At 38.9% G+C, this 24,775-nt stretch overlaps 1 protein-coding gene across 4 annotated transcripts in view; it reads right to left on the bottom strand.

Moving 5' to 3' along the window:
- tmcc1a (transmembrane and coiled-coil domain family 1a) overlaps nucleotides 1–24,202 on the bottom strand; it is a 57,654-nt gene extending 33,452 nt beyond the window's left edge. The window contains exons 1-2 of one of the 4 annotated variants that reach the window (XM_084087078.1): nucleotides 24,146–24,202; nucleotides 18,690–18,864 (exon numbers count right to left, since the gene is read on the bottom strand). In XM_084087078.1, coding sequence (XP_083943204.1) covers nucleotides 18,690–18,863 — 174 coding nt within the window. In that variant the 5' untranslated portion in view covers nucleotide 18,864; nucleotides 24,146–24,202. Of the gene's footprint in view, nucleotides 1–6,031; nucleotides 6,124–6,172; nucleotides 6,231–18,689; nucleotides 18,865–23,016; nucleotides 23,176–24,145 lie in introns of those variants that run through there. The other 3 variants (XM_084087077.1, XM_084087082.1, XM_084087081.1) reach the window with 3 other exon arrangements.
- Nucleotides 24,203–24,775: the final 573 nt, after the last annotated feature.

Here is a 24,775-nt window from a genome sequence, read left to right as displayed (position 1 = left end):
TGAAAAAGTTAGTTCAGGCAAGAATTTAAAAAACTAAGTAAATTCCATATCAGTACTTAATTCAAGCAAGTAGAAATGAAAGCGTAAATATCAATTCAATAAAATTAAGTAAAAATAACTCAACTTTTCTGATACTGGGGTTCCCATCATGCACTGGACCTTGAATAATTAATGAGGTTCATTTTTCACTGGTTTCCAGCTGTATTTACACTGTTTATCATTGCTTTTGTTGTCAGGATTAGTAACTTGCCATTTTGTGACATTTCGAGTAAATTTTCTGCTCAAAATGACACATTCAAACACAAAAATGATCCATCAAATGTTACCGTCATTGTGTATTGTCTACCAAGTATTGAGGTCTTTGCATTCACATGATGCTTAACATCTGACATGATGTAGTATAAATTACTTAGATAATCTAAGTAAAGCACATACTATAAATTACTGGTATAATTCAATATTATTGTTTGAGTCAAATGTAATGCAAAGGAAATTTCAACTAAATCGATATTAATCAACCTTTAACTAGCCAAGTTAAAATTACTTATTTTCTTTGTTACATTCACTTAACTAGGTTAAGTAAAGTTTACTTAATTCCATATTCCAAGTAAATTTAACTTAAAGATTTCTAATTAAAGCTACTGATAAATATGTTTAGGTTTTTACTTGGCAAATCTTTGTAAATTTAATAGCATTTTCTGAGTGGAAAAAGTTGCCTAGCTTTTTTCAAGTAAATCCTACTCCAAATTTTTTTCAGTGCACACACACACACACACACACACACACACACACACACACACACACACACACACACACACACACACACACACACACACATTTAAGTACTGAATAATATCAATGAACAACATGTACTTATTATAGAGTTAGGTTTTGGTTTTGGTTTAGTTGCATGTGATTATGCATAATTTACTGTTATATTATAAGCACATGTAACGTGTAACAGGACACGGTAAAATAAAGTGTTACAGAAATGCTAAACTCAGGTTGAAATGGATGTAAGCACTACCTTTCAGTTAGCTAAAAAAAAATCATTTGTTAATTGTCAAGGAGATGTCAAATTAAAGAAATAAAGAGCTGGATCTATTTGGAATTAGTTTAATGAAAACTAATGAAAAAAATGCATGTAAATCACACTTCTCAGGGATATCAGGGAAACAAAAACTCAATAAACAGAACAGCCACTCTAAAAATGGACAAGATTTGACAAAGAACAACTGAAAATGAGGGCTATATAAACACAGAAAAACACTAGGGACAAAACGAGCTAATTAACAAGACACAGTTGAAACACATGAGGGCAAATCAAAAACCGATGAACTACTAATGCAACTAATGCACTAAGAAAAAAAAGAAACATGAACTAACAGAAAACTGAACAAAAAACTGTAAAAATCAAACAAGATAGCAACTTACACAAATCTCAAACCCAGAACAGACTTTACTTTAGATGCATCATAAAGTCCCCTGTAGTCAATAATTATATCCCTTAAAACTACTTCTTTGATCACCAAAATTACATATTTAAGCTTTTTAAAAAAAAATCTTCATACCTTAAAACAGCTTCAATATAACTCGACACCCTTGCCTCATTTAGTTTATGCGGTTCTATGAATATGCAAATGAGCCCCACCTCCACTCACTCACTCAGCTCAGAGATCCACTGGTTGACGATCACACGTTGATCTGATTGGTTACAAGGTAGTTTGTGACGTCAGAAACACCAGCGATTTCAAAGCGTGTTTTTGAGACTGTCTTTGGTTCACTGCAGTTTTAAGGAGAAAATACTCAGCAATGGTGTCGACTTATGAATTTACACATGGTTTGCACATTAAAAACACCACATAGACACATAAACAACATTAAAAGCTGGATTTACACCACAGGGGGACTTGAATGTCCAACAGAGGAGGGCGGAGGGGGGCTCCGGAGGAGGACACGGGGTGATAGAGGGGACAACCCAGAACGAGGGAAGAGCCAGTGAGTAACTCCAAAAAATACTACCAGGCTGAAGGCCCACGGTGGAACCGATGGAGGGAGGAGCCTTGGTGGAGCCAAAGAGCTGAAGAGACTGGGTGACACCGAAGGCCCTGGAGGCCAAGGTGGAGCCTCAGGGACGAGCGGCCGAGGTGGAGTCAGGATGCCTGAGGCAGAGGAGCAGGACGAAGCTAAAGGGGTGGAGGGACAAGGTGCAGAAGTCCATGATGGATTCAGACCGACGACTGACCAAGGCTGAGCCGGAGGAATGAGAAAAGCCAGGTGAAGCCGGAAGGACAATGGTCCCAGGCGGAGCCAAGATGGAGCTGACTGGTTGACGGACCGAGGTTGAGTGATGGGGATGGTGGTTCGAGGTGGAGCCAGTGGGTCGACACACCAGGGTGGAGCTGGCAAACAGGGAGTCCAAGGCGACTCTGAGCTTCTAAGAGGAGCCAACGAAGGGGGAGTCGAAGGACTGAAGGGAGTCAGTGAAGACAGGACTGAAGAACCAGGTAATAAGGGCAGAGGGTTACGAGACGTCTCGTTGGCTGATACAAGACAGACAGAGAGTCCAGAAACTGCCTCCTTAGCTGTTACAGGACAGGCAAAGATTTCAAGAATTGCCTCCTTAGCCGATAAGGGACAGACAGAGTTCAAAAACGGCCTCCTTGGTCGATACGGGACAGGCAGAGGAACAAGCTTGGTGCTAGGGCTGTACGATTAATTGAAATGAAACCGCACGCGATTTGGCAAAGGCTGCAATTAATTTAGTGATCTGTGATCAATGGTAAATGCTGCTCCATCAGAAGGCCAGAGGGTGTCTCACACAGAAACTCCAAATATGCCCTGCCGCAGAAGTAGATAACGCATGTCATTCCAGGGCTGAACCCGAAATCACCCCCTATACCCTCAAATAGGGCGTTATTTGAAGGGACAGCCATTTGTAATATCTTGAATGTAACTCGACACCCTTGCCTCATTTAGTATGCGCAGTTCTATGAATATGCAAATGAGCCCCGCCTCCACTCACTCCCTCAGCTCAGAGATCCACTGGTTGACGATCACACGTTGATCTGATTGGTTACAAGGTAGTTTGTGACGTCAGAAACACCAGCGATTTCAAAGCATGTTTTTGAGACTGTCTTTGGTTCACTGCAGTTTTAAGGAGGAAATACTCAGCAATGGAGTCGACTTATGAATTTACACATGGTTTGTCTTAAAGCATATTAAAAACACCACATAGACACATAAACAACATTAAAAGCTGGATTTTCACCACAGGGGGACTTTAAGCTCTGTGTTATGGAAGCAAAGCAAGAGACTGAGCATTATCTGTCTGTGCTTAAGGGTCAAATATGCAGAGATCATCTGATCTTGGTCTGACCCGGATAAATAATTAGTCATGAATATTCATTAAACATGCAGATGAAACAGGGTGATGACATTAAAGAGAACTATGTGCTATGGATATGACTGATAGTGTGTTTTCTTAGCTCATCACTGCACTCAAACAATGAGCATAGAGCGACAATAATAGCTGCCAGTGGAATCTCACACAGGAAACAGGAAACAGTTTGTGGTTTTGAACTGAGTTCATACCTCAGTTTCTCACACATTCTATGATCAATCAATGATGTAGCTGCTTTTTGCAAAGCATGTTGGAAACGACACATGCAGCACACATTCAGGTCAAAGTCAAGTCAATGCATCAGTTATAATGGTCTTTTGTCCATTCCTGTGTCCGTTTGTCCAATGTAAGTGGAAGTTCATTTAGTGTTAATGCTCCAAAATTATGGAATTCACAACCCCTTTCACTTCGTGATGTATCAACTTTGTCTATCTTCAAGACTCAGCTAAAAATATATCAATTTAATATGTATTTGTGGAAATGTATTTAATATCCATATTAATGTGGATTCTCTAGTTTGGGTCTATTGTATTCCCAGGGTGCTTGTATGTATTCACTAGTGGTGTAACAAGACCCTCATGTCACGATTCGATAAATATCACGATACTGAGCTCACGATATGATATTATTGCGATACTCCAAGACATTTACAGTAATAAAAGGTTAACAATTTTTTTTCTGTTGATTAAAATGCTAAATGTGGTATTACTGGGTGAATATGAATAGGCTTGGTGCTGGAAACCCAATACACAGGACAACAGAGACACCAGAATAACAATAGTCATGATTCTGAAGCTGAAAATACAGAATTATTTTAGATGAATACTGTATGCTTGAACTCTGACTAGATATATTTAAAATAATGTTGTCCACTTTTTACTAGCCTGGAAATCCAGACCTAAATCTGAAAGATTAATGGTCTGGTGTCGACTAATGAAATTCGGCCAGGTCGAGGGGCGGCACCAAGCATGCATTTGAAAATCTCACTGCACGCAATTGGATAACACTACGACCAATCACAATAAACCCCATACGCTTAGCTACCAGCGGACACGTCTACAGCAAAAACGTCCTTCTTGCAAAGGAAGGATTCGAGCGGCATCTCCTGTTCCTGTTTTAGAGAAAAAGCCACGTCTAACTCGATCATTGTAGCGATCAAAGCCGTTTCAAACAACTGGTGTTCATCCATAGCCATCTTGCAATGTTTCCTAATGACTTCGACGTCACAGCGCTGTCGTCATCTCGCCTCTGGCCCGTCTATATCAGATAACCCGATGTGATTGGTGCAGCTCGGATACAAGGTCATATTTAATGAGCATCATTACTCGACACCAGAGCAACTCGCTGAGCAAATTCAACTTGTGCTCTCACGAGAACTCTGGATTACCAGGGTAACTTTGTACTGGTAACATCAGACATATGGCATTATCAGGAGCCACAAATATTCCCCCATTGCATTATTATACATTATATTCAACATATATAGTAGTTTAATGTAGTACTGACACTAAAACTCAATATAGTTGCATTTTTGTATTGCAATATATTGTGACACCCCATACAGATTCACTACTTTTATCCACTTTTTTTTTTTTTAGCTCCGTTAATATGAGCTCATAAAGGAGGATGAAGTATATAGCAGGTCATGCTTCATTCACAATATGAAACATCTTCATCAAAAAAGAGCCCTGGGACTCTAATGCAAGAAGTTAAAGAATGAGAGGAATGACAGAACAACAGGAAAGCCCTTTTTCACAGACCCCGAAATAACCAGATATTACCTTTGCTGCAAAGAGGATATCAGAAAATAATCTTCCCAGTAGTGAGGATGTGCTCGAGATGTTTTAGTAACAGTGTCTTTACATGCTGTTACTATAGTAGTAACTATAAATTATGCATAATTGCATGCAACTTAAGAAGCACTGTTTGCAAAGGTAATGATCATTCAATCTCTGAGAACCAGGAACAGAGTTTTGTCTGTGACTGTAATCACAGGAGAGAGTCGGTTAAATCACACACTCTGTAACTTAACAAATGCATCCAAATATGCAATCTACTCCATTTTACTGTTATGATACAATCCTGCAGATTTAAAGCTGGCATTCTTTTAATGTTTATTAGTGTGGTCAAAATGCATGTAAGTGAAGATCTTGAGTTCATTTTGGATCTTTTGCTTTAGTAGTGTTTTCACATGACTTGAATTTGAGAGGATGAACAAAGTTAGGATTTGCACTTGATATGCATATACATTAAAAGTTTTAAAATGTCTAGTAGAGAAACTCTGTTGTGTCTCTGTGGTGAGAGAGTTTGAGCCTGTAAAGGGTCTTTTGTGTCAGAGAACACTGGGATTGTTGACACATGCAGTCAATAAGTTAAAACTTCATCAGGTGCAAACATAACAGATGTTGACATTTCAATGCCTCAAAAATCTCTTTAATGTCTCGAATGTTTCTCTGGAAAGAGATTTCACAGTGTGCAAATAGAGACTTTTGCTTCTGTCTCTTGCTTCTCAGAAATGTACATATAAGCCGCCCTCTCATTCTCATAGATCAGTGTATACTCCTCAATCGAACATTTTCAAAGGTATTCTGAACACTCTCTCACACACACACACACTGAAAGTGTTACCTGTGAGTACTGTCTGCGGAGACTGAATCGCTGAACCATCCTGACTGACAAACACTGAACGAACACAAGCAGAAACACTCTCACCCACCCCTCTCTCTCTCTCTCACACACACACACACACACACACACTGAAAGTGTTACCTGCGAGTACTGTCTGCGGAGACTGAATCGCTGAACCATCCTGTCTGACAAACACTGAACGAACACAAGCAGAAACACTCTCACCCACCTCCCTCTCTCTCTCTCTCTCTCTCTCTCTCTCTCTCTCTCTCTCTCTCTCTCACACACACACACACACACGCACACATAAACACGTGTACTTATACGGGCACATACTGTACCACAGACTCCTATTGTTGCTACAATAGACAAACCTTTTACAGTTTTTCTCGAAAGCTTAAGCTTCTTGAGACAATGCCTCCTTTTCTCGAAACTCTAAACACAAATCCCAAACTTCTTCCAAAGTCCATAAACTTCCAATTTTCTGGTCAAAATGAAGCTCTCCACTTAAAATCATTCAATCTTGCTGAAAAAACTAACGTTGCCCTCAGACATGACACACAAGCACTCAAAAATACGCACACTACAACATAGTCTTAGCCTAGGGTACGTTTACACGACAACGATATGCTTAAAACGGAGAAGTTTTTCCTTTGAGTTTTCAGCGTACAGACGGATCCGCGAAAAAACGCTGTATTCTGTATTCCAGTAGATGGCGACGAAACACTATACACTTTTTTTTTTTATTTATTTTTTTTTTTTTTATTGAACATAACAGCAAGTACAGTTTAATCTACAATAACAATAGAATTACAAAAAGTAGACAAATAGCAAGTTCAACAAAATTAAAGTAAAAAAAGAAAAGAAAAAAAAAAGACGTGAAAAAAAAAAAAAAGAAAAAAAAAAAAAAAGATTGATCCAGGGGTAACATAAAATAGTATAAACTCAATAGAGATAGAAATGCCTCGAGTCCCTTTTTGTTTTCATTATAAAAAAGCATAAATATTATACTTTGCGCACAATGAAACACTATACACTGAACACGTAATATGCATGTGCATGACGTCATCGTCTTCAGAAATTCACGTTTTTGTTGTTTACATGAAGACTGTTTTCAAAAACTTGCACTTTCAGGCACCCAAAACGTCGCCGTCGTGTAAACGAACGGCCAAAACGCATAAAAAGTTTAGAGTTTTTAGTTGAAAATGGTGTCTTGTAAACAGCCCTTTATAGGCTATGTCTACATTAATCCGGATACATTTGAAAACAGATAAATAATAAAGTTACTGCACAATTTAGCTAAATATCTCAGCATTCACTGATCGTCCAGGTCGCTCTCGCTCACCATTATATGTTTGGTCTAAAACGCTAAAACTGCTCTCATGTTTCGCCGCAGGACAGCAAATGTGAGTGAATTTTCTGTCATCTTTGCAGGACTGTGATATGAAGAGTGTGCAAAGTAACATTTTAGCAACAGTGTGAAAGTGAATCGCACATAACAGGCACATCACCGGTATAGACATGAATATCTATTGGTACAATATGCGTCACATGACTAAACTTACATCATCGTTTTTAAATACCTCCTTTTTGACAGTCCACACTACAACGCGAAAACAGTGTCAGTGTGGATGCAAGGCCAAAATGGAGAGAAAAAGATGCGTTTTCAAATGAAAATGGCCTTAGGTTGCTTTCACACCTTTCGCAACCTGGTGCATTTTCTCCCTTGGTTCGGTTCGTTCAGGCGTATGTGAACACTGCAATCGTGCTCGGATCCGCACCAGAACAATCGCTCAAAGATCGACTGAACGAGGTGGTCTCGGCCCGATTGCAAACGAACTCTGGGACGGTTCGCTTGAGATGTGAAAGCAATCCCAATGGATCAACAAACCAAATGGTATTATAATTAATAACATGAAATGTGCTATATAAAACGCAGTGGTGATTCTATGAGAACACATTAGTTATCACAGTTGAGCAGCTCTTCATCTTACAGTTTTTCTCAATTGTTTACACACAAATACTGGTACTTGAGACACAATGACCACAACATGTAACTCATGCACCAACCGCCTGAACCAATCCTGCTAAACTACAAGCACAATTCCTGCTTTACACTCAAATTGCAGTTCTAAAACACACTTTTTTCAAAACACTACACACAATTCTCTGCTTTTGGCACAATTTTCATGCAGAAAATCTCTTGTTTTCACAAGGAACACACTGCCATTCAGATATACACACCGACTCATCACATGGGCAAACACCCATCACACAGTTTTACAATTAGCAATCAGAGCTTTAGCATAAAAGGGCAACAGGTGAGCTCTTCAATGGAGCAATGGATGTCAACAATGGATTTAAAAAAAAAATTTTTTTTACTGTAACTGTATACAGTCAATGATTCTGTTGTTTTGTATGTAGACCACTGTATGTACATGTACAACTTTGTGTTGGTTGTGATATACACTGTGTACATTGTTTTTGTGGGAAAAATAAAATATATTTGTTACGGTGTATTTGTGGGTTCTGAGTATAAAAACAATATTCTCAAATATTTTACAACACACTTATGTTTAAGAGACCATTTTGTCTCTTTAAATGGAGAAAAATCGATCATAACTCCAGTAAACTATGGAGTGCCGCAGGGATCTGTGTTGGGCCCTCTATTATTCTCAATATATATGCTGCCACTTGGAAATATTATAAGGAAACATGGAATTAGTTTCCATTGTTATGCTGATGACACTCAAATATATATTTCATCACGGCCGGATGAAAACGCTAAATTATCCAAATTGACAGAATGTGTTAAAGATATCAAAGATTGGATGACGCGTAATTTTCTTTTATTAAATCCATACAAGACAGAGGTAATACTTATCGGTTCAAAAAAACGCCCACAAAACCTCTCACAATACAATTTTAACATCGTAGGATGTCCTGTTACTTTATCCTCTACAGTAAAAGACCTGGGTGTTATACTAGACTGCAACCTGTCTTTTGAAAATCATATTTCATATGTTACAAGAACAGCCTTTTTCCACCTTAGAAACATTGCTAAGCTACGTAATATGCTATCAGTTTCCGATGCAGAAAAGTTAATTCATGCATTCATGACCTCGAGACTAGATTACTGTAATGCTTTATTAGCTGGTTGTCCTGCATCCTCAATAAACAAGCTACAGTTAGTCCAAAATGCAGCCACTAGAGTTCTTACTAGATCAAGAAAATATGATCATATAACACCGATTTTATCATCACTACATTGGTTACCTATAAAGTTCCGTATTAATTACAAGGTATTGCTACTGACTTATAAAGCCCTAAACGGCTTAGCTCCAGTCTATTTAACGGATCTTCTATCGCCCTATAATCCATCGCGCTCTTTAAGATCACTAAATTCGAGACTTTTGGTCATACCTAGGATATCCAGATCCACCAAAGGAGGGAGAGCATTTTCACATTTAGCTCCGAAACTCTGGAATAGCCTTCCTGATACTGTTCGTTGCTCAGACTCGCTCTCCCAGTTTAAAACTAGATTAAAGACGCATCTCTTCAGCCAGGCATTCATATAACATTTTAAATCTTACTGTTCAAACTACAATCTGGCCTCTAGTTCATAAATGCCAGAGGAGAACTGGCCCCCGACTGAGCCTGGGTTCTCCCAAGGTTTTTTTTCTCCATTGGGTCACCTGATGGAGTTTTAGGACACCATTAGGTCACTTGATAGAGTTTTCGGTTCCTTGCCACTGTTGCCTTTGGCTTGCTCAGTTGGGGATATTTTGGGGATATTAATTTAATTTTATCAATCAATAAATTTACACTAGAAACAACCTTGTTGTGTTATTTTGGTTTAATGCTGTGAAGCTGCTTTGATGCAATCTGTATTGTGAAAAGCGCTATATAAATACACTTGACTTGACTTATGTATGTACTGTCTGTAGAAAGTGTAACACTGAACAAAAAAAAGGCCTAAGTCATTATGATGAATGGAGAAGAAGTGTTTTCCATTCATCAGTGTTTTACATTGAGCACATCAGTGTTCAACTGGTTCTTATAAATGTCTATTCATATGATGGTTTGTGTGTGTCATTTGAAAACAAAATACCATTTTGAGAAGAAATAACATTGTTTTGAATGTAAAGTTTCATTTTGCAGGAGAATTGAGGGGGTTTGCCCATGATGTGTGTGTTTTTTGATTTGTTCTGAGAATATGAGGCATGCTTTCAGAAAATGTGTGTAAACAATCGAGAAAAACTGTAAAATGTTGTGTAATTGTGCTTCTCCGCGCCAGAATGCTGTCCTGATGACGTCTTGATTCCTGCACTATCTGCATTATATCATTCGTATATTAGGGGTGTAATGAGACCCTTGATGGATGACGCAGAGGAAACTCTGATTAAAAAGAGGACAGTTGTACTCGCATGTGACTTGCATAAACACATTTTGCTTTGAAAGGTTCCCTTGTGAAAGCCGACCGAACCAAGAAGAAAATGCAACATTGTAACAAATTACAGTTTTTCTGAATTGCTAAACACTAAATCCCATTCTCTGAAGCAAATTCTCAATAGCCTAAACCAATTTGTCGAATAAATCACTCTTTCTGTAAAACATTAAACAAGTTCACATAGTTAAGGCATTGAGTGTTTTAGCAATTCAGAGAAACTGAAAGTCCCTGTTTCAGGACAAAACAAACGATCTATATGTGTGAAAACGCCCTAACACACTGCTGAGAGGAATACAAAACAATACTGCAAAAACCGGTAATGAGCTATTTTGCTTGTGGTTCTTCCTCTCAAAGCCTTTCCACATGATGAACACAACAAAAGACACAACAAATGTATATATTTGCACATTTTTATTCCTGAATGTACTGTACAGTTCAATTCACCAAACAACAATAACAAAAATATTGTCAAGATAAAATCCTCTAGCACGCCTGATCCACTCCTGATACGCATCAACTGAAAGCTTCTAGCTTTGCTTTATGTTTTTCCCCGGCGTCACAATCAGGCTCATATAAATGTCCGGAAACACGATTCCTGGCGGCCGGCATGTCAACATCCATGAATCACTGGATCTTTGGTAAGTTGTAAGGAACACTATATAGAGTCCAACCTTTAGTTTAAGCTGATAATCATTCGTTTTACTGGCGTTTTCGCAGTTTCCCTTATTAAATACAGCCCTCAGCAGCTCTTCTGCCACTCAGTCCGGATGAGGGAGTGTGTTCCTGTGGGAAACATCCGAGACTGCTGGTTTCCTTGCCCTTCCTCGTCCTCGTCCTCCTCATCTCAGGCGTCCTCGACCTCTTCTATCACGTCTCTCTGGATCCATTGTTCCAAAACTATCTATTGAAGGTTCTGATTGGTGTGTGATCAGTTTTGACTCTTAGGGGCTGTTCACACTTTGTAGGCTACACTGTGTAGGATTTTCTCCCATCTAGCGGTGAAATTGTTTATGACTACCAGCTGAATATTACTTTCTAGCCCCTCCCATTCCGAGGGCGTTTTAACTCCTACAGTGGCTGTATTATTTCAAATCTGCCGGCAGTCGCGAGTAATCTCCCCCTCGCATTCGTCACGGTGCCACTGAGTGTATAACGCGAAAGGCGAAGCTTGAATTTCCAGGTATGTCCCTCTTTGGCTAATGTATTTTCAAGATGGAGGCGCAACATGGCTCGCTCGTATGTATTCTAAATGGCAGATTCTACGCTTATGAGAACACTTGATTAGTTGGTAGAAGTAATTACACATTAATGAGCACATATCATTTTGAAAGAACAAAGTGTTTTTTTGCTAAGAATCAACTTAAAAAATGACACAGTGTAGCTTTAAAACTTAAAACTTTTTATGCATTTTGGCCGTTCATTTACACGACAACAGCGTTTTGGGCGTCTGAAAACACAAACTTTTGAAAACAGGTTTCAAAGTGCAAGTTTTTGAAAACGGTCTCTGTGTAAACAACAAAAACATGAATCTCTGAAGACGATGACGTCATGCACATGCGTATTACGTGTTCAGTCTATAGTGTTTCATCTAATGGCCTGGCAGCAGAATACAGCGTTTTTAGTCGTTTTCGTGGATCCGTGTGAATGGGGATCATTTTGACATTGGTGTCGTCTGTACGCAGTGTCTCCGTTTTAAGCATATCGTTGTTGTGTAAACATAACTTTAGAGTTTCCACCTGGGTAATTGTGTGCTAACTGAGCTGAAGCTGTGCTGACTTGAGTGAACAATATTGAATGCTAGTGCTTTCTAAATGACCACATGGTGTAGGCAATGAGAAATGATTTGTGTATGTAGTTTTGCAGTGGAAGTTCAACAAATGTGATGTGTCAAAACAGGGGAATCGTGTTTATAGTTTAGGGAAATGGGTGTGCTTTTTGATAAATGGCGTTATGATTTTGAAATTTTAGTTCAAAAGCCTGGTTAAAGTGTTTAAGCAATCGAGAACAACTGTACACAAGTGTTAGTTAGATGGTATTTATACTTAGTGGAAATAGTAGCAGATACTATTTGCACCCCAGTGTTGTGTAGTACATTATAACAACATGTTCATTTCATTTATTTATTTATATAGCACATTTACGGTGGCCCAGTAGTGCACAACACAACGAAATTTAAAAAGCAAACATAAGTTCACAACACTACGAAATTAAGCCACAACACAACGGAAATGCTCCCGACCACTAGAGGGCTCTTGGAGCGCGGTAAAGTTAGTTTTCCTTGTCACTGTTCTAAAGAGTCGGCAGTCTTAAAGTCTGCGTGAACTGGAAGTTGCAAACGACTTTTCTCCAGTGTTGTGACGTATTTCCCAGTGAAAGGGAATATTGAATAGAGGGCAGGGTTTTACTCTAGCGCTCCTCCTCTCCATCTCTGCTCATAGCAGACTAGCGGTTTTAGGGGAGTGGTTAAGCGTTTCCCAACCCAAGCCGTCAAACCTACATCATCAGAGAAGGAACGCCATTCCAGACCAGAAGTAACTTTTCAGACTTTGATTAAAGATTACGATGGCAAACAATTTTTTTCTGTGTATTAACTTGCACGGATTAATTGTTCACCACAAGACTAGTAATATGCGCTAACAAAGTAGGGTCAATTTTGATTTCAGTTGGACTTTAATATATCACATATTAACATATTACATATTAACAGTATGTAACCATTGTATATCAATTAATTAAAAATCACGCATTATATCTGCATTTATACTCTAGAATGCTTTGTCGCGCTATCATCGCATGATCCCTAAGGGAACGTCCGCCAATTCTTTCAAGTTGTTAAAACGTATAATTTGTATTAATTAAAATTACTTTTAACATTCAAAAACAGAAATGTTCCAAATCCAAAGCTTGATGTATTGGTAGTAGACTGATTTACTACAGCTGACTTTTTTCCAACTCCTCCCTTCATGTATTTACAGTAAACAATTATTTTGTAGAAAATTTCTGTAAGTTTTTTTTTTCTTTTATCATGTTTCAAAGGTTGTATTTCCTATTAACCAGACTGACTTACAACAGCTGAAATTGTCTCAATAGCTCCCTGTATGCACAGTACACAATTTGTTTTCTATAAAAACATTAGGCCTACTGTAATTCACCTAAAGGTTTTTTGTTTTCATGTCCCAAAGCTTGTGGTAGGTTCCTAGTGACCAGACTGACTTATTACAGGTGAAATTGTGCCAATACCTTCCTGTAAGTTTGCAATTCACCAAATGGTTTTTATATTTTTATTTATCAAATTATATTATAATAAATTATACGTTGGTGGCACTTGGTGGAATTGCCTTCCCTTAGGGATCATGCGCTGTGGAGGCGCGTCAAAGCATTCTCCAGTATAAATACGCAGCTATAATTCATGTAGGTGATTTTGAAGTATATTTTATTTCGATATACAATGGTTACATACTGTTAAAACTAATCGTGGTATTGATATATTAAAGGTGCCCTAGAATTTGAAATTGAATTTATCTTGGCATAGTTAAATAACAAGAGTTCAGTACATGGACATGACATAGAGTGAGTCTCAAACACCATTGTTTTCTCCTTATTTAAATCTCGTTTTTGAAAAACACCCCTGAAAAATAGGCGAATAACACCGACATAATAATCCACATAACACCGACTGTGACGCAACAGTCGGGATCATTAATATGTACGCCTCCAAAAATTTGCATATGCCAGCCCATGTTCAAGGCCAGGCGGAACTGCGCAGCCGAATCATCGTCCGAATCATTTTTCCTCGAGAGACATCATGGCTTGCAAACGAGCGAAGCATGGCAGTTGCTCAGTGTTTGGATGTACAAATGAACACAAAGGTATTTTTTTAGTTCCTTCATCCGAGCCTCTGAAGAACCAGTGGGTTATGTGAATGTCTGATGTGTAATTGTTCAAGTTCAGACAGATTATCAATTCTCTCAAAGTCGTTCAATACTGTTTATGCATCAGCAAATCAAGCCAGTGACTGAACGATCAACTTCACGTCGTTTCTCTTAGTAGGATGAAAATAATCTTACTTAAACTGTGATTAATATACAGATAGCGATCAAAGAACAATCCCTTTCCAATCGCCCAAACTGTCAATCACACGGCGCAAGTTTATCTGGACACTTGCCAAAACTCGTTATGAAATCAATGAAGCTGTTACACTGCACAACGAAGCTCTTACTGTACGTACATCATGTTTGCATTGGAGAAATCATTAGTGAGAGTGCAGAAAACTGTGTTGCAATGATAAGATCTTCATTCACGTGATCAACAGACTTACACTGAAGTCTCACAGCAGCCAATCACAGCAGTGGGTGTTTACACTGAAGTCTCACAGCAGCCAATCACAGCAGTGGGCGTTTACATTGAAGTCTCACAGCAGCCAATCACAGCAGTGGGCGTTTACACTGAAGTCTCTCAGCAGCCAATCACAGCAGTGGGCGTTTACACTGAAGTCTCACACAGACACGCCCCTTCAAACAGAGTGTTCAAATCAGAGGCTAAAATCAGGCTAGGAAAAATGCCTTTTATTTCTAAATTATAACAAATTTTGATCTAAAAAACATACTAACATTATAAGGGCACCCCAGGAAACATTCTAAAATAATAAAATAATCCATGCAATGGCACCTTTAAGACTGCCGACTCTTTAGAACAGTGACAAGGAAAACTAACTTTACCGCGCTCCAAGAGCCCTCTAGTGGTCGGGAGCATTTCCGTTGTGTTGTGGCTTAATTTCGTAGTGTTGTGAACTTATGTTTGCTTTTTAAATTTCGTTGTGTTGTGCACTACTGGGCCACCGTACACATTTAATGCAACAGCTGTTGCCCAAAGTGCTTCACAATCACAAAAAAACACAAAAATAAGAGTACAGAGAGAGAAATAAAAGAAATAAAACAAAAACGCACAAAACATGGGCAAGGTAATGATCAAAACACCCATTATGAAGATGCCCAGGATGAGCTTTTAACATGGCCTTAATTTTCGGTAGTGACTTTACTGACCTTACAGAAAGAAGGAGATCATTCCAAAGTCTGGCGTCCGACACGGGAAAACGCTCTGTCGCCCTTATGTTTGTGTTTTGTTCTGACAACACAGAGAAGATTTTGATTTTCGGATCTCAAAGATATAGATGGATTATAAAATGCCAGCATACTTGAAAGATAAGAAGGGGCCTTAAAAACAAGTAACAGGATCTTATAGGTAGTTCTATCTCGATTATTAACGAAATTAAAAACGGAGTAATTGACTCAAATGTCTTGGCTGACTTAAGCATTCTTGCAGCAGCATTCTGTATTTTTTGAAGACACGCCAATGCAATTCCAAAGTAAAGAGAGTTGCAATAGTATATTAGTAGTGTATTCAGTATATATGATTATTTTTGTTGCTGCCTTTTTGGGACATTGCTTGTCTCAATCCCAGAAGTTTCTCCTACACCTACTGTAATCACTCCTCCTGTATTAAACCTGTTGGTCAGTAACTGAAGGGATCTGATACGAGATGCTCACGTCACACCGATCCCATCAACACCACATACAGTTTCAACTACACGTTAAACACCTTATTCACACTTTTCAAATATTTTCTTCATTTGTATTTTAAATAAACGGCTCTCTGAGCTGATATAAGAAGAAAAAAGGGAGCTGGTGATGGTTTTGTTAGAGTTAAACAGGGAACTAAAAACTAACTAACTAAAAACTTAATTGTCACAATAGGGAAGAAAACACTAGCGCAACTTCCTTTTCATCCCGACTTTAAACATGAAACCGTATTCTCAACTACAACAACCATTCATGTGTTTTCTACATCTGCTCAGCTGCTGTTACAGACTATACCATCATACACACAATACACAAGAACCACAAAAACATGTTATTATCTACCAAAAACACACTCCATCTAAACATAAACAATAATCCTTAAATAAATGATGCAGCTAATGTTAATTCTTAGATAAGGTGCTAAACTCAAACTCAACTCAACTCAACTAAATAAAGACTATAAATTATGTAAGTTTCAGTGCTTAGTGATTTGGACCATCATGTCCTTATGCAGAAGCAACTTGCATATAAAACAACAACAAAATACAGTGGTGTGCATTAGAACAAAACACTCTATACTTGTTATAAGTGCACATATTTTATTTGTACTGATGGCAGAGCAGCTGTGTTGTCGAACACTTCAACACACTCTTCTCAGCGTTATGGGCGGTTTAGTTCTTCACTGGAGCTGTTAAACAGGGTTTCTGGCATTCACAGACGCATATACTGTATGGGCTGAGTTCTTTAATATTACTAAATAAATAATGCATTTCTTTTCAGGTCGAGGAGTTCAAAACAAGTCTGTTTCCCAACAAAGCGTGATTGGTTGAAGCTAGAACATGCTGCTATTGGGCTCAAGGGCTCTGTTTACAGCTGGTGTTAAGATGCGTTTCGGTCGATCGGATCACAAGTAGACGAGGGAAACACATTCCCGTTTACACCTGGTGTTTTAATCCGTCTCTTCTGTCCACTTTCAAACACTTCTGTCCTGATTTCTTCGAGGGGAGGGTCTATGGGTGAGTAAATGTATGGGTTTTTCAGATCTTTCAATGTAATGGACAATAAGCTCATGTAATTTACATATGAACACGTTCGGAGACGACGGAGAAACACACAGAGAACATCAGCTTCAGTTTCTGCTCTGACAGACGCGAGATCAGCCGAACGCTGTGAGTGTGTGTTAGAAATCAGGAATGGAGAGAGAACATTGAGCTTCGTACGTTTTTCATCTTCAAACCAAACTTGAGTCTTCAGTCGACAGAGTTTAAATCCCGTCTGGCTGTCGCTCTTCCCATAATGTTCCCGCATTAGACCAGTAGACGGAGAGAAGACGGTCTTTAGTGGCTGTTTGAACACATTCGGTCACATGAGCGTTTACACTACGAAAGCAATCCGGTCGAATGTGTTTTCAACTAACTCTGGAAGTGGAGGAAACTGGACGAGCTCAAAGCGTTTTAGACCCGTTTACTCCTGTATTTAGAGTCGTCCACTCGTGATCCGATCGACCAAAACACATCTAAATACAGCTGTAAACAGGGCCAAGATGTCCGTTATCTGATTGGCTTGAGTAGATGATGGTGAAGTCCAGATATTTGTGGATTTTCCAAAGACGCCGCACTCATATTATTTATGAATGGGAGAAAGTGCAAAGCGCAAAATGGCCATCTAAATAAAAAGCCAATCACTGATTGATAAAAGTCATCGCGGCTGATTGGCTGGTCTAGCCTGAAAAATACGTTTTTAACACTATTTGAGCATAAGAAACAACATGTTTTTGAGACTCGGTTAGTATTTGAGCAGTTTTTGAGAATACAGGATTCCCCCATTCAAGTAGATAGCCCGAAACAGCTGCGTTGCAAATATGGCCACAGAGTGAACACAGAGTCACAGAGTGACTTTCTTTCAAAAGGAGTTACATTTTTTCCAAGTGGTGCTCACTGCAGAGCCAAGTTACGTCCAGCTCCGTCTCTCTGGACATCATGGGTGGAGTTTGAGCTAGTCCAGCTCCACCTGTGCTATTTAGGTTTAGAATAGGGTTATGATCAAGCGACAACCTTCCTGTCTCTCTCTTGAATCCAACACTGAAGTGACTTAAACTGCAATTCACCGACTGGCCACTAGAGACAGGCTCCAAAAGAGAGTCAATCCCTCTTTCTTTTCTCAAAAAGAAAAACAAATGTTTACAGAAAAACAAATGTAACTGTGAGGGATATGCATTTTTTTATAACGCATCCATTTAAATTATATTAAGCCTTAAAGTTATGCATAATTAAGGGCGTGTCCTCGAGTGACAGGTGGATTGCCGCTGATGTCACTACTTGCCGTTTGTCTGCTGTCTGTTAGCGTCACGTCACCTCAGCTAATCCGCCTCACTGCCCATTTTTGTTTATCTGGGAGTGACGCGCTGCCATGATAGTGACGCGCTGCCAAGATGGCGACGGCCGGCTCTGAAAAATGCTCTTCAGAAACACTACGAGTGACGTCACGGATACTACGTCCATATTTTTTTTACAGTCTATGGTTATGGTTAGGGTTTGGGTGTGGCTGGACGTCAAGCTCCACCCATTGGCTCTAATTCTTTCTCTAACTGTATAAACGTGCAGCAGGCACACACACATACGTTACTCACCCGTCGTGTGTGGTCGGTGGACTGCAGGAATGATGAGATGATGAGGACGGTCTCGACAGGTGTGTCAGTGCAGATCCCTTTAGAAAGTGTTTCTGGCACAGATGCTCTCAGCTGACGCTCCTGCGGGACGCCACCTCTCCTCGTGATCACTGGACATTTCAGCCCGCACTGCATTCTGGGGGATTTACATCAGTGAATACTTTATAACCGGTACTTTGAGTTCATCATATTTCATTTAATATTAAAGCAACAGAACTTAAATTACATCCAGTTTTTTAGCAACCAAGCGCATGAGAGTAGATCACATAATTAAATCACATCTCCGTCACATGATTTCATAGGAGTTTGATACACTATGAGAAGTGAGAATTTCTTGACTGCACGTATTTCACTCCACTGACCGCAGTCATCTACTCTCGCCTACTTTCAAGACATCTCAAATGAGCCTGGTGGGTTGTAGTTGATGACCACAAGATCATGTGAACTGCAAACCGATGCTTCCCTATTAGTCTTGTTAGATGAACCACCTGACAAACTCAAATTCTCTACAGCTGCATCCGAAATTGCATACTTCCCTACTTTATAGTAGGTGAAAAACAAGAGTAGTGTGTCGGAATTCACAGTACTCATAAAAGAGCACCTGGATGACGGACTACTTCTGAAGTGTGCATTCGATGGACACTTTACTATCCCATGAGGCCACGGGAGAGGATTTATGAATGACACTGAAGCGACGCAACTGACGCTAGTAGATCACATGATAATGACAACATGGCGGATGTAGTACTTATTCAGCTATACTAGTAATTATTCAAAATAAGTACCCACTCGAGAGTGTGCGATTTCTGTGATTTTCTGTGTTTTTTTTGTTACTGATTAAAAAAAAATTAAATATATTAATTTTAAAGGTCATTAAAGGGTTTGAATAAACCATACATTTTATAAGTTGGAGTAAAGATTTAAAGTCTTTGTCTCGATTAAGTTCCAGCATTATTTAGTAGATCCCTTCAGGAGCAAATGACACGTATGTGAGCAAGAAAATTACACTTTAAACTCTGGCTCCCTGATTACAGCTTTATCATGTAATCATTCACAGAACTAAATCAGTATTAGGTGACATCATGCGTTCTTTTTCAGAAGGAAAAGAGGCAGAAGTCTGATGTAATATTTTGTTCTTTGTCCCACCTTTACCTTTGTCTTTTTTATCATTGATCGTGTTAAACTGTGTAAAAAAAGTGACTCAACTACTGAAAAGACTCAACTCTTCTTTTCTGTTTTTAATTATTAACATTTATTTAACTATGTTAACATTACATTTTCAATGTTCTTTCAACCAATAGTGATCTAGAATCAACACTATTATCTAACCTATAACGATTGATTTTTTTTTGTTGGAATTTCAGCATTTTCAACATATCATATTGTAACATTGTTTCAATCACATGACCATTGATTGTTTTATGTTAACTTGCATTGATTTAAAAGCATTGATTTTCAACATTATTTCAGTTTCAACATTAACTGAGGGTACAAAAGTGATGATGAACAAACAGCACTTTGATGTTAGTTCAGTTCCACTAACGTTGATGCATCAACATTGACTTTCAGCATTGTTTCAATATTTACTTGAAATCTGGGATATGATCAGTGAGTGAAAACAGAGTTCATGAGAAGACCAGGATAAAACTGCTGCAAGATAGTGGAGAAATACATTTTATTAATTATTAAGGATTCACATTTATACAAACAAAAATATATTTATAGGAATGTTTCAGTAAGTTCGTTTTTACGATAAATCATGTTAATGCTGAAACTATGGTGCGCTGTTTTAAATCACCTGACAACTTTTAGTAGTAGTATAAGTAGTATAATCTGCATTCTCATGAGGTCTGTAGGTCTGAACACTGCTTTCAGAAACACCTGAGCCGTAATAAGTAGTACGCAGAAGTAGAAGTGCAAGTAGTCCGTTTTAAAGTCTTTTGGGTAAAAGATAATGCTATAATGCTACAATGGATAATGCAAATGCTACAATACGATATAAGCGGGCCACCTGCCATAGGATCTCAGGACAATTCAACTGAAACGCCGAACGCCGATTTGTGCAGCGTAGCATGGCCAGTTACGCAGTACTCAGTATTCCCGTTCCTGTTATCTCAGGGAAAAGAGGTAACATTAGTAACCGAGTACGTTCCCTATTGATACGGTTCACTTGTACTGCATCGCTAGATGCTACGGGAACCCAATCCAATGGTGCAATGCTATAACTGCAGAACGACAATCGTTCTAAGACCCTAGCCTAAGACACTTGAGGATAAGGGTCCTTAAGGCAGCAAGGCTAAGATAGGGCGAGGCATTCGCCTGAGACTAAGGGGCTTAGACCACTAGGCCGGAGCACCAAGGGAAAGAGTTCTAGTGGGTTGAGCTCGCATAGAGGTCAAAGCCCAGCTAAACAGATAGGACCACTGCTTGAAGAGCAGGGACGTCGAAATTATAAAATCTGGCGAAGGTGGACGGTGAGGACCAGCGGGCCGCCACACAGATGTCGCCAAAGGATTTTCCACTGGACCGCGCCCAGGAGGAGGCCATGCCTCTAGTGGAGTGGGCCTTCACTCTGATGGGGCATTGGAGGCCCAATGAAGCTTAAGCTAACGCAATTGCGTCCTCTTTCCAGTGCGATAATCTTTGCTTCTTAACCAGATGCCTTTTGGTGCAGCCCCGAAGCACACGAAGAGCTGCTCGACTGCCTGAACTGGGCAGAGCACTCGATTTATACTCTTAAGGCCCGAACCAGACAGAGTAAGTGCAACACTTGATCATCCTCTGAAACGGAAAGAGCAGAGAGAGTAATGACCTGTGCTTTGAACGGAGTAGAGAGCACCTCAAGTACATAGCCGTTCCTTGGTTTAAAGATGATGTGGACGCCATTAGGCCCAGAATCCTCTGAAAGGATAGCCACAACGCGCTCCAGTAATCAATCAAAACTAACTTTAGCTGGAAAATATCTTTATTCAAGAACCGCTATAAAGCCAAAACAATCTCTGTTACCTTAAATTATCCGTTTGTTACTGTAAAGCCGCTTTGAAACAAACTACACTGTTAAAAGCGCTATATAAATGAAGATGACTTGACTTGACATGAGCTTGAACCACATTTGGGCCGGATCGAAAACTGCTCCCAGGAAGGCAATTCGCTAGCTGGAAACAGAGAGCTCTTGGCTAAGTTGCTCCTGAGTCCCAGGTGTTCCAAATGGCTGAGGAGCAAGGATCTGTGAGTGTCCAACGCGATCTCGGACCGGGCCAATACAAGCCAATCGTCGAATAATTCAGGATCACACCCCATTCTGTCTTAGAGGGGAGAGGGCCGCATCCATGGGCCCAAATAATATTTGCCTGCATTGACACCATTATATGAGAACTGAACTGAGCTGGACGATGACATCACGGTTTTCTCCAGAGTGGCTATATATATAAATGGACTAAATTAATAACTTTTTTACAACAAAAATGAACCATCACTGAACTTACTTAAGCTGTAATTGTGCTTTATAAATCAATTAAATGAATAAAATTAATGAATAAGCTGGACTGTGACGCTATTTTCTTCTAGAAACAAACTTTGTTGCATTATTTTCCTGTTATCTCTGTAAAGCTGCTTTGAAACACTCAGTCTTGTAAAAAGCGGTATATAAAGAAAGGTGACTTGACATGCATTTCGTGAATGTGCGCGTGCCAGAGACAGTCCGAATGGAAGGACAGTATCCTGATAAGAGCGAATCTCAAAAAGGTCTGTGATGAGGAGCTATCTGGATGTGAAAGTAGGCATCTTTCAGATCCACTGAGAATAACCAGTCCCCTGGGCATACTTGCTAGAGGATTTGTCTCAATGTTAGCATCTTGAACGGCCGTTTCATCAAGGCGCAGTTCAGATGTCAGAGATCGAGGATGGTTTCACCCAAGGTTTGTTTCTCCATTCCGTCACCTAATGGAGTTTAGGTTCCTCTGGCGTGCCTAGTTGGGGACAAATAATATTCAGCAATATTACTGATTTGACTGTACTGACACTATTGGATGCGAACTGAACTGAGCTGGACGTTGAAATCACTGTTTTCTACAGAGCTGCTTTACAGCTGTTCACTGCTTCACTCGCTAGATCGAAAATCCAACATGGCGGCCATATGCAACTAGCCTATTGTGAACAGAATAATATTTTGTGCTGATGTGGATGCTAATATAGTTATCTTTACAGTTATCGTTCTTGGTGTGAATGTGATTGAGTGTGTGCACACACACATTCTCTGTTTTTTAATAGTAGTGAATTAAGTTCTTACTTTTTTGCTGGGGATTTACATTTGGTCGCATCAGTGTCGGCAAACCTAACCCACACACAGAGCGTTGCATCAGCCATTCAGTGCTGTGTAAAAGTGGCATTGTGTTGAGCTGAATCACATCAATGCAGGCAGTGTGACAGCACCTCTGTGGGCCGAGATCCAGTGCGTTCTGGAGAGGAGAGGAGGGTGACACAGCTACAGACTGTCCGACACATGCTCTTCTAGCGGCTGGCATCTATATATTGCTTGACATTAGTTCTGTATACAGATATTTATTGTCTAAAGTTGTGCTATAGTCAAGGAAAAGAAAACCAGGCAACCTAAGCCCAACATTTCTCCATGTCTGTGTGTGTGTGTGTGTGTGTGTGTGTTTATCTATATATACATACAGATATATGTACAGATTTGTGAAAGGAACTATATGTATAATCTAATAATCACTGTCAGACTATTAGGTGATAAATAACATTAGATTGCCATTTCTGTAGTGAGAAATTATTAGGTAATTTATGGAAAAAGTATAATATCCTTTTAGAGTAAGTGATATTGCTCGCTTCAGTGTATCTGTGAGATTTTGCAGAAACACTTTGTTTTTGTTGGTCACAGTTTTGGTTATGGCTCAGTCAAGCATCATAGAGGAAGAAATATTACAATGATTAGAAAAACAATAAAATTGTGCAGATATTACTGCCAACGTTACTAAATAAATTAGTTACAAATGTTTTTCATCATTAATTTTAAATCATTTGTTGGCACGATTTGTTATTTGTTAATTAGATTTTCATTTTTGTGAATAAGACAAGACATTTGAAATCATTCATGGAGAAATGTAAATGATTCAAAGCGATTCACACAACTTTTATTTGTTTAATGGATTCGTTGTAACAGCTCAAGCTAAAACAAACACATTTGGTTTTAAAAACAAACATGAGAATAAGATACTCAACACAAAATATATTACTGTCAGACCACATGCTTATTAGCTTTTACTCAGTTGCAAAATTAAATTATGACACTTCAAATGCAGTACTGAAAATAAATCATATAGAAATTGATGTTTACCCATTATTGTTTCTAAAAAGGCAATTGTACAGCAGAATAAAGAAACAAGAAGTTGTACAGTACTCACATGGGTCATGCAGTTCCCTCTCTGTGTGTGAACGTACGGGTGATCTGACACTGACCATCAGTCAACCCACTGTGACTGTAGACCATTGACAATAATGTGTGTGTGTGTGTGTGTGTGTGTGTGTGTGTGTGTGTGTGTGTGTGTGTGTGTGTGTGTTTGTGAGAAAGAGAGTTAGAGTGTTTTCTGCTTTTGTTCACAAGGTAGATATAGCAATATACAGTATAACATATTGGTAACACTTTACAATAAGGTTCATAGTTAACATTAGTTAACTACGTTAACAGGAACTAAGAATGAACAATAGGCTACTTCTACAGAATTTATTAGTTAATCTAGTAGTTTATCTTAGTTAATATTAATTTCAACATTTACTAATATTTTATTAAAATCAAAGGTTGTATTTGTTAGCATTAGTTAATGCACTGTGAACTAACACTGAACACACAATGAACAGCTGGATTTTTAACTAACATTTAACAAAGATTAATAAACACTGTAACAAATGTATTGCTCATTGTTAGTTCATGTTAGTTAATACATTAACTAATGTTAACTAATGAACCTTATTGTAAAGTGTTACCAACATATTTGATATCAACTGTTAAAATTTTTATTGTGAAATTACCGTAA

This window comes from Abramis brama (genome assembly GCF_963993115.1).
Source record: "Abramis brama genome assembly, chromosome: 16".
NCBI lineage: Eukaryota > Metazoa > Chordata > Actinopteri > Cypriniformes > Leuciscidae > Abramis > Abramis brama.
The sequence above is the reverse complement of the archived record's forward strand: the minus strand, read 5'-3'. Positions and strand labels throughout refer to the sequence as shown.